This window comes from Danio aesculapii, chromosome 15 (assembly GCF_903798145.1).
Source record: "Danio aesculapii chromosome 15, fDanAes4.1, whole genome shotgun sequence".
In the NCBI taxonomy this organism is placed as follows: Eukaryota; Metazoa; Chordata; class Actinopteri; order Cypriniformes; family Danionidae; genus Danio; species Danio aesculapii.
Genome location: NC_079449.1, coordinates 23,705,202 through 23,715,307, shown reverse-complemented (window position 1 = coordinate 23,715,307; position 10,106 = coordinate 23,705,202). Strand labels below are relative to the sequence as shown.

The window sequence follows — 10,106 nt, the reverse complement described above, 5'->3', positions numbered from 1 at the left end:
AATGAGTGAGTGCTATTTTATTGGCTGATTAACAAAACTACAGTCGCTATGGTACATTCGGTCTCGCAATAAAAACAGGAAAAGCAGAAGAAAAGGGCATTACAGACTTCCATTGGATCCTACAAGATTAATAAATACACTGTAAGAAACAAATCTTGTTGACTTAACTTTTTGAGTTGAGTTAAATTAACTTTGAGTCATCTCAACTTACATCAATCAAACTAACTAAAAACAGGAAGTTAAAGATTGTGTAACATAAAGAACTGACGCTTGATTAGCTTAATAAATTAAGTTAAAGCAATATAAATTATTTGTTGTGTTGACTTTTTGTCATTTTATTCTATTTAGGTGTTGCTTTTGTGGCATTTCTTTATCAAATCCGAGCTTCAGAGTTTCATTTTCCCTTGGTTAAAGGTTTGAAATATTTACAAAATTGTGACTGATCTTCATTATTTCATTGTTTCCTTCGGCTTAGTCCCTTGTTTATCAGGGGTCGCCACAGCAGAATGAACCGCCAACTATTCCGGCATGTTTTGCGCAGCGGATGCCCTTTCAGCTGCAACCCAGTATTCTGAAACTTCATACACTCCCACATTCACACACACACTCATACACTACGGCCAATTTGGTTCAACCAATTCATCTATAGTGCATGTCTTTGGACTGTGGGGGAAACCCACACGAACATGGGAATAAGCAAGCTCCACACAAAAATGCCAACTCGTCCAGCCAGGACTCGAACCAGCAACCTTCTTGCTATGAGGCTACATTGCTAACCACTGTGCCACCGTGCTGCCTGTAATTGAACTTTACATATTAAAATATTTTGCATTCTACCAGTGATTAATCTGTGCTCAAATGAGAAGGTGGAGAGGCATTTTAGTTGTATATATTTATGATTGCTGAATTAAGTATGCAGTATAAAGTATGTATATTTGCTACTTATTGAACATTAATACCTTCATTATTGCATCACTCTTGAAAAATCTGTAATGCTTAAGACTCATTGATTGGCGGTGAGTTTCCTGGAGTCATTTGATCTGAGGATTCAGTATCTTGGACTTCTTGTTCTGGACACATTGGCTCTGGACTTGGTGATGTTTCCTCCGAATCTGACTGTGCCGCAAATGTGTGATTTGTGTTGAACTGTTCTGGAGCAGTTTCTTCTATGGTAGCTTGTTCTGGAGTCAGATCCTGAGTCGTTGGTTGTTCTGGGATCACATTATCAGAGCTTGATTGAGCAGTAGTTGTTTGTTCTGGATCTGATTGTGCTGAAGTCATTTCCTCTGAAGTTTTATGCATTGAGTTTGCTTGTTCTTCAGCAGGTGCTTCCTCTGGATTTTCCATCTCTTGTTCTGGACACGTTTGCTCGGGGATCTCTTGGTCTGGATTCTCCAGCTCTAGAGATTCCTGCTCGCTTGCTATTTTTGCAAACATGCCCTTGTACTTCAGCCTGTCCTCCTCATTTTTTAACTCCATTCTCATTTTGAGAACTGCAAGCTCTTTCTTGATGGTCTTTTTCATGCCTGGGTCCAGATCCAACACCCGCATGAAATCATTTCTGGCTTCGGTTTCATCCCAAACCTCCATGTGTGCTTTGCCTCGCATATAGAAGGCTTTCATTGTCCCTATGAAACAGGGAATGCTTTGAAAATTATAAAGCATGAAATTATAAATGGTGAAGTAGGCACCCAACACAGTGTCAATACTTTTTCTCTCCAAAAGTTAACACCACTACTGTAGCTTACAAATTGCAGTGGGATCGTCTTGAATTTCTATACTTTGGCAATCACCATAGACAATGAAAAATAAACATATAATGTAGTGAATGCAGGTTGAAGGAAAGTACTGCATTACAAGTACAGACATGGCACAAAAATGTACTCATGTAAAATAAAAAGTACAGATTTTTTTTTTAAATAAACTAATTAGCAAGGTATAATTCCTGGGAAAAAATCTTAAATACAGTAATTTGAGTATTAATTTGTTACTTTACACCACTGCACCGTATAGACAAGCTAAATAGGGCAAAAATCAATAGTTTCAAAAAAAGAAAGAACAACAAATTACTGTAAATGCAAAGATACACCCTCACTGACGAGTGCATTTGCAAAGGGATTAAGAAAAGCCAACAATTTTTTTTATCTCTCATAACTTTTGGAGGTAAAAGGCCATTTATTTCTAGTGTGCACGTGTCAAACCTCTTTCTCCATGCACACTAAAAGTATCTACACATGTGCATGAAAAAAGTTGAGTACAGTTTGGGCTGCTCACCAGGGTGCTGGTTGATGATGTCACTTGTGTGTTCGATGACCTCATAGTACTCCTCCATGCGCAGCAAACACTGACAGTAATTTAAAGTGAGTGTGTTGGCCATTTTCTCCAGTTTTAGCCAGGGCGCTTCCCATGCCTTTTCCTGAAGAATTCAATGAGATATATAGCATTTACAATTTCTACACTGAACAAAAATAAAATATTTGTTGCAAGCAAATTATATGGGCTGAAATTAAACAAATTAAGCTTAGTAGTGTTCAATTGATTTGTTTAAATTCAGCCCATATCAATTGCTTTAAAAAAGTAAATCCAATGAATGATTTTTTTTTTCCGATGTTGGACATACACTCACTGGCCACTTTATTAGGTACACCTGTCTGAATGCTCAGTAACACACATTTCTAATCAGCCAATCATATGGCAGCAACTCAATGCATTTAGGCATGTAGACATAGTCAAGCCGATCTGCTGCAGTTTAAACCGAGCATCAGAATGGCGAAGAAAGGTGATTTAAGTGACTTTGATTGTGGCATGGTTGTTGGTGCCAGACGGGCTGGTCTGAGTATTTCAGAAACTGCTGATCTACTGGGATTTTCACGCACAACCATCTCTAGGGTTTACAAAGAATGATCATAAAAAGAAAAAAATATCCAGTGAGTGGCAGTTCTGTGGCCGCAAATGCCTTGTTGATACCCAGAGGTCAGAGGAGAATGGCCAGACTGGTTCCAGCTGAAGGAAAGGCAACAGTAACTCAAATAACTACTCGTTACAACCGAGGTATGCAGAAGAACATCTCTGAATGAACAATGCGTCGAAGCTTGAACCGGATGGGCTACAGCAGCAGAAGACCACACCAGGTCTGATGTGATGGAATGGCAAATTAGCATCATGGATGCGTGATGCTATCATGTCAATATGGACTAAAATCTCTGAGGAATATTTCCAGTACCTTGTTGAATCTATGGCACAAAGGATTAAAGCAGCTCTGGTGTCCAACCTGGTACTAGTATGGTGTACCTAATAAAATGGCCAGTGAGTGTTTTTTTTTTCAATTATTCAGCCACCTTTTCTAAAATCAACTTTCTGCTTGGCAAGGCAATTCTTTTTCGTAATAAAACTCTATATCTTCTAAAGCACTACTAGCAACCCAATACACCTTTGTTACTTATGACCCAAAAATTACACACATTTTTTCGTTAGTAATATTTGGTTACAACATAGTCATTACATTATCCACAGTTTAGCCCACACAGGCAGCCTTTTTTCCAAGTACTGTGTAATAGATTCTAGAATTAGTAAAAACTGTTTTGTGTCTCATAATGTAGACATTTTTAAGCTACCAAGTGTGTTTTAGAGATGTCTTCTTACTTTTGACTGTACATTCTTGATGCACATAATGGCTTCCTTATACTTGAGGGTGGCGTCCTCATATCGGCCTTGTTTGAAGAGCTTGTTTCCTTGACCGTGGAGGACAGGTACGGCTTTCAGTCTCTCCTCGTCATTCAGAGCCCACGACTCTCTGTCATACTCACTGGGCTGCTGTACCTGCACCCATGATAATTCAGTATTTAAAATTCATTAAAATGTTATATGTCCAGTACACATGATAGGCGTCTTCTTGTTTTGACTTGAAAATAATCCCGTAGCTCCACCTAGTGGTTGTTCCGCCTGCTGCACTAAGCGCCAAATACACAGATCAATTTAAGGCCACTTTTCTGTAATAATCCTATTGGTGATACACAATTAATTACCCAGAAGAATGCATATTTGGCAATTAAGTTAATAAATTATTGAGCAGTCCGGAAAGAATAACTTCAAAAATATTGAAAATCTCCAGACTAAAGCAGTGTTAGCTACATCCCAGACAGCATACAAATGTGGGCCACTTTAGGCAGTTATGCGGCACTGGTTCTATTCCTTCAGCCCAGACAAAATTAATGTGAGCCTGAAGTGGCCCACCTGTACAACGGCAAAGGGGGGCCAAAGACACAAATTCTTATATGGGCCATTTAAGGCAAAGATTTGCCACTTATGGCAAAATGTAATCTGAATGTGAGCCTAATGTTTCCTATGTGGAATGAAAACTGTAGCATCAACAAGCTATAGAATGTATTCATCCTGCAATGCATGCTGGGATTTTTGTACTTTGCCACACCCAGCAAGTGTAAGGTGTAGGCCAGATCTGGGCCAGAATAAAAGCAAATTGTGGCCCAGAATAGGGTCAGTTCTGGTTTATTTGGTTGAATTCTGGCTGATGTGTGATATTGCTATGGCTTAATTGTGGCCCAGATCTGGCAAACAGGAGCGGACCGCCCAAGTGCCATCATTCCATGCGGTATGTGGGCCGGATGTAAGTGTCTGGTGTGGGCCGGATTTGAGCCACATGAATTTTGCTAGCTGGGATAGAAACTCACATATTTTGCTGATTAGTTGCATAGTAGCTAACACAGCTTAATTAATCCTTGTGTTAATATTAGCATTAACTACATAAAGTTGTTCGCTAATATTATTTATTGGAGTTACAAAGTACTCAGTTATGGAGGATTACTGTCCAGCATAATCAATGTAGGTCCCCTCTGGTCCAGAATGTTTTCAGATAACCAATGGTGGTGAGAACAAGGAGATACATTTCACATTTCAATGGGGAAAACTCTTGGATGTATAAAGTGTTTTCACTAGTCAACCGTATTGGAGGCACAGAATGTAAACAATACCACAGAACCAAACTCACACATATTTTGCAGATTATTCAAGTAAGTTAAAAATTAGGATAATATGTTCAATAATACTACTCATACGTATATTTTACCATCTAATAAATTCAGTTTGTCAAAAAATTGCACATTTTGTTATTACAAAGTCTTTCACTATATGATTTTTGCAGCTTCCACGTTCTGTTTTCCAGTGGTTTAGACAGAATAAATAGACAGAACAACATATTCAGTAGCGTGTAAACCATTGTGCAATTCATGATGATCTGGGTATAACCGTACAAGTAAAATCTTGTCATAAATGCAAACCTATTGTAAAGTATGTTTACTTTTGGGAACCAAATTGTAGTTTTTCTCAATGTGCCAAAAAGTGGTGTTGAATTCAGACCTTTAGAAGCTCCATGACAAAGTACAGCGGCTGTGGTTCTTTCTGGAGCTCGTCTAGATCATCATAGCCCAGGCTGTGGTAAGCAAACATATTGGCCATGCCGCAGGTGTGAATGTGCCAGTCCACTGGATCTTTCCCTACTGCGATACGCCGCAGACTCTTGGCCACTATTGGATACAGCCCAGTGTGCTTTAAAACAAAAATAGAGTACACAAAACACTGAAGCTAACTTCTGAACTGTAAAATAAGTCATTGCTTTTAGAGTAAATATGTTCTATATTTGATTAACTACAAATATTTCAAGTGCATGCCATTTTTTACTTAACCTTGTGTCTGATGTGTTCATGACTGTGTGTGTATTAACAGTCTTGGCATTCCCATAATGCTCGAGGCTGTTCAGTAATCTATCTCAGGTGTTGGAGCAGGGGTGGCAGCTGTAAATGATGATTATAGCATGTGGAACAGACTCGGATTAATCCTGTTTTATAAGGATTTAAGCTTTCTGTTGGGCTATAGTGTACGACACGCTCCAGTGTGTATTCCACAACTGTGTGTGACTGTAGCGAATCATAAAGGTCAGTGACTGAAATGTCAGTCACCAGGTCTCATCTGAAAGCATTTACTGTGTAAAGGGTTACTCGGTTACTTCAGCTTTAATTACATAAACACTGTTATGAGGGAGTTTCGTAACGAGTGTCCCGGTATTTGTTAAATAGCACAAAAATGTTCCAAGTTGTTTCACATGGTATTTAATGGTTTTAGGGGGTGGCTGTTTGTTTAATATTGGATGTTTTAATGGCTAAAATATTTTCCAATAAAGGCCTTACTTATCCTTTCCAGAGCCTTATTCAAATTGGAGAAGTAGAGTTTGTCTATCTATCTATCTATCTATCTATCTATCTATCTATCTATCTATCTATCTATCTATGTCTGTCTGTCTGTCTGTCTATCTAACTTTCAATTAGCATGTTAGTTGATTTCTGAAGGATCGTGTGAGACTGAAGTAATGATGCTACAACATTAACTTTGCATTTACAGTACAACAATAAATGACATTTGAAAATGCATTTTTTTACAACTTTACTGTACAGCCTCTGTAACTGAATTTGAAGAAGAATTTAGAGTTTTTAAGCTGTGTAATTCAAAGAAATGTAAATGTAAAAAAAATTAAATAAATAAAAATATGTTTTAAATAATTTTGATTTAAATAAAGAAATTAAATAAAAGCATATGGTTGTAATTGTTGTTAAATAATTGTACAAAATCCAAAGTATAAAACATTATATTTAACAATTACCATAAAATATTTATTTTAAACAATGCATTATGATTTTTGTTTTACGTAGATTTTTTCTTGTATTTATTTACCCTCTCCAGGACCTCATGGAGGATGGTGTACTTACGATGACATCACACCAGAACTCAGCCACCTCTCCAATATGCATGGACATGAGCAGCGTCTCCCACACATCCAGCTTAAACATGTTCCCGATCACCATTTCCATGGGCATCCCAGCCTTTTTACTGTCATCAATCACGGTACGTTCATCATTGCAGAGCTGTGTGCGGAAATGAAACGTCACCTGGAAGAAACAAGAGAGACATATTGAGATCTTTTAAATCTGCTTCTTTTTTCAAACATTTTTAAAATTACCTTTTAGTTACATTGCACTGTGTTATATATATATATATATATATATATATAGCATATACAGCACTTGTACAGCCTCTTAACCCTTCACCCTTGTGTATTACTCCACCCACATACAGCAACAAGCAGAGGACTCTACAGTTTGACAAAGATTGCAGCTGTTGAGCAACATAATGTACTTTTGAGGCTTTTTTAGTCGAAAATGTAGTAGTTTAGATTGCAACTAAGCAGTTTATTTATAAGGAGAATGTCTATTTTAAAATATTTATAATTTCTGAGAGACGCGTCGGCGGCCATTAGCCTGTCATTGAGCAAAGACGGTTGAGGATGTTCATCCACAAGATGGCGACAGAGACTGCATAATAAGCCCCAAGAGAAAAACAGTGTAATTTCAAACTACAGCTGATCAAATCATTATTAAACAGGTAAATGACTTTCCAAGTCAATCTCTATCTTATGTATGTTGTAGTGCTGTATTTATACCATAGTAAATCTGTGATCTCCCTATTGCAACAGAGAAATACTAGGAGATATCTCTGTAGATGGCATTTCATGCCATTCAGCCTTATAATCTTAAAATGTGAGCAAAATTACCTGTTTTGTCATCACTTTAGACATTACGCTAGAGAATCATTCAAATACTAGCTCTAAAGTGATGTGTTTTTGAGCAATAGTTTGTGCTCTGGTGTTTAGCTGCAGAAGTGAAGGAATGGCGGAAGAAAGTAGTTCCTCTTACAAAAGGGTTTTTAAACTCTCTGTGTTTGATTTTCTTTTTTTATACACATGATTATGCCGTCAAACTGTTGTATAAATGCAATATCACACTCATAACAGTGCAATGTGGTTGAATATCATCACTGGTGGTGGGACACTAAGGCACAACACAACGCACGCCTACCACCACAGTGCCGATATACAGCCACATTGCACTGCTACTTTTGTGATATTGATCATATGTGACGTTAAATCAGAAAGAATTATGATTTTCATAGTTTTAAGCATTTTGTCACTTTCTGTTTTTGCCCTGAAAAAGCTGTTTTCTGCAAAGCAGAATGACAAGTTTTACAAACTCCCTCAGACCACTTGGTTTTCACTTTAAACTTGTTAAAACGTGTTTAAAACTGCATATAATGTTGTTTAATTAATCAAAAAAGTGTCAACTTCTCCAAAAGAGGCTGTATAATCCCATAGAGGCAACCAATTATGTATATGATGGAAAAAAGTATATGATCCTCAGACACATTTAGACCTTTCTACTGTTCCAAATACATGTACAAAAAAAAAAAAAAAAAATATATATATATATATATATATATATATATATATATATATATATATATATATATATATATATATATATATATATATATTAATACTTTGTCTATAGGAATTTTCTATAAATTAAAAAAAAAAAAAAAAAAAAAAAAACAAGCAGTCGTCAACAACAACAAAATATACAAACAAACATCCACAACACTAATTTCCTTATTGTGGCTTTAACAGAAGAGACACATAGCTAACAGTCTGCAAACATTAAAGTCCTTAAGCATCACACAAATGCACAGCAAGTGTACATATAAAGTGCATACACAACTTCAATATAGTAATGACAAATAAATAAATAAATGTAAACCAAAAAAATATTTTACAGCAATAATACTCACTCACTATCCTTCGGTGGAATGAACCGCCAATGACACATAGGCATATGTTTTATGTGGCGGATGCCCTTCCAGCCACAACAATAATAATTTAATGAATTTATTAAATGAATCTATATAAGAATCATACTTTAGCCTCAAAATACTAATTAATTGTTGTTTGAAATGTTTATTCTTTGTCAAACCCCTTTGTTTTACCCTTTTGCCAGCAATGTAATCATCTTAATTACAATTTAATCACTTATATTAACATAAATATAACATTATAAATATAATAAATATTAATATTATAAATATATTAAATAGCAGGGCTCAAAAAAGTAGTGTTTTATATTTACATAAATATATTTCAATGAATGACTAACATTGTTTCACTCAAATTTCGATTTTTGTTCTCACTAAAGTTATTTGAAACAATTTAGTAGATCCATTCAAACAAAAATAGCTGGGTTGTTTTGACTCAATTTCAGTTTAAAACAACCCAACTGTTTTTAGAGTGTGTTTTTTCCCCTTTTAATTATAAAATAATTTTCTTAGTAATTTGATCCGGACACCAAAACAGTACTTCTCTTTAATCCATATATCAGGCTGTACCTTAGTTCCAGTGACCAATTTTGGCTTTGCGCCGGTTCCCCCATACAAGATGGTCTTCTTGATCCCCTCAACACCCAGAATCATGCTGTACTCCATGATGTCTGCAGTGTGTTTGTCTGTATTTGTGTGACAGCAGAGGTGTAAAGACTGACTGGATCTGGATTAAGAAGGCTGGGATAACAAGATTAGGCCCAACAGCCCCACCTTCTCATCCACAGAAGGGCTTTCCTCAGCATTTTCGCTCTACATCCCTCTCCTAGAACCTTCTGCTCATCCCAACATGGTGGCCCGCAGAAATGCTGAAGAAAAGGATGTGATATAAAGTCAGGGAATGGACTTGATGACCCCATTCACACACATGTGGTGGACAGCTGGATCCCAATGCTGCTGGTGCCGAGCCCCTGCTGAGACAAACGCGTGAAACAGCTCATCTTATTTATGGCGTTTTGTAAGACTGTCCTGGATTAGGCAAGAGAGACACAAAATTACACGCAATTATGGTTTTTACAAGCCATGTCTGAACATTGTGTACCGGCCAAGCGCATATCTGAGCACCCTATTAGATATTGGTAAACAGATTGATTTCACGGGACAAAATAATCAAGCTATCATGTTTGGCATTCAAAAGTGTAAAAACACTTTTAGGATGGTACCCTAGTACTGTAAGGTAATACAATCTGTTGCCGTATTACATATTTTCAATGTCTTAAAGGGATAGTTCACCCAAAAGCTACAAATTTACTCAGCATTTACCAGCCCTGAAGTGGTTCCAAACTTTTATGAGTTTGTTTTCTGTTGAACACAAAAATAAAGATATTTTGAAGAAT

General features: G+C 36.7%; 1 protein-coding gene across 1 annotated transcript; it reads right to left on the bottom strand.

The window, feature by feature from the left end:
* aipl1 (aryl hydrocarbon receptor interacting protein-like 1) lies at nucleotides 1–9,694 on the bottom strand. The gene is made up of 7 exons (XM_056473686.1): nucleotides 9,484–9,694; nucleotides 9,280–9,395; nucleotides 6,777–6,956; nucleotides 5,374–5,562; nucleotides 3,643–3,819; nucleotides 2,275–2,416; nucleotides 1–1,628 (listed from the first exon to the last, which is right to left on the bottom strand). Exons 2-7 carry the CDS (start codon nucleotides 9,373–9,375, stop codon nucleotides 997–999), a joined length of 1,416 nt encoding a protein of 471 aa, XP_056329661.1. The 5' UTR covers nucleotides 9,376–9,395; nucleotides 9,484–9,694; the 3' UTR covers nucleotides 1–996.
* Nucleotides 9,695–10,106: the final 412 nt, after the last annotated feature.

Coding starts and splice junctions, on each gene's coding strand:
- aipl1 (XM_056473686.1), bottom strand. CDS start 9,375: ATGGAGTACAGCATGATTCTGGGTGTTGAGGGGATCAAGAAGACCATC. Junction 3,820..5,373: donor TTGTCATGGAGCTTCTAAAG/GTCTGAATTCAA, acceptor TCATGGGTGCAG/GTACAGCAGCCCAGTGAGTA. Junction 1,629..2,274: donor CATCATCAACCAGCACCCTG/GTGAGCAGCCCA, acceptor CCTGTTTCATAG/GGACAATGAAAGCCTTCTAT.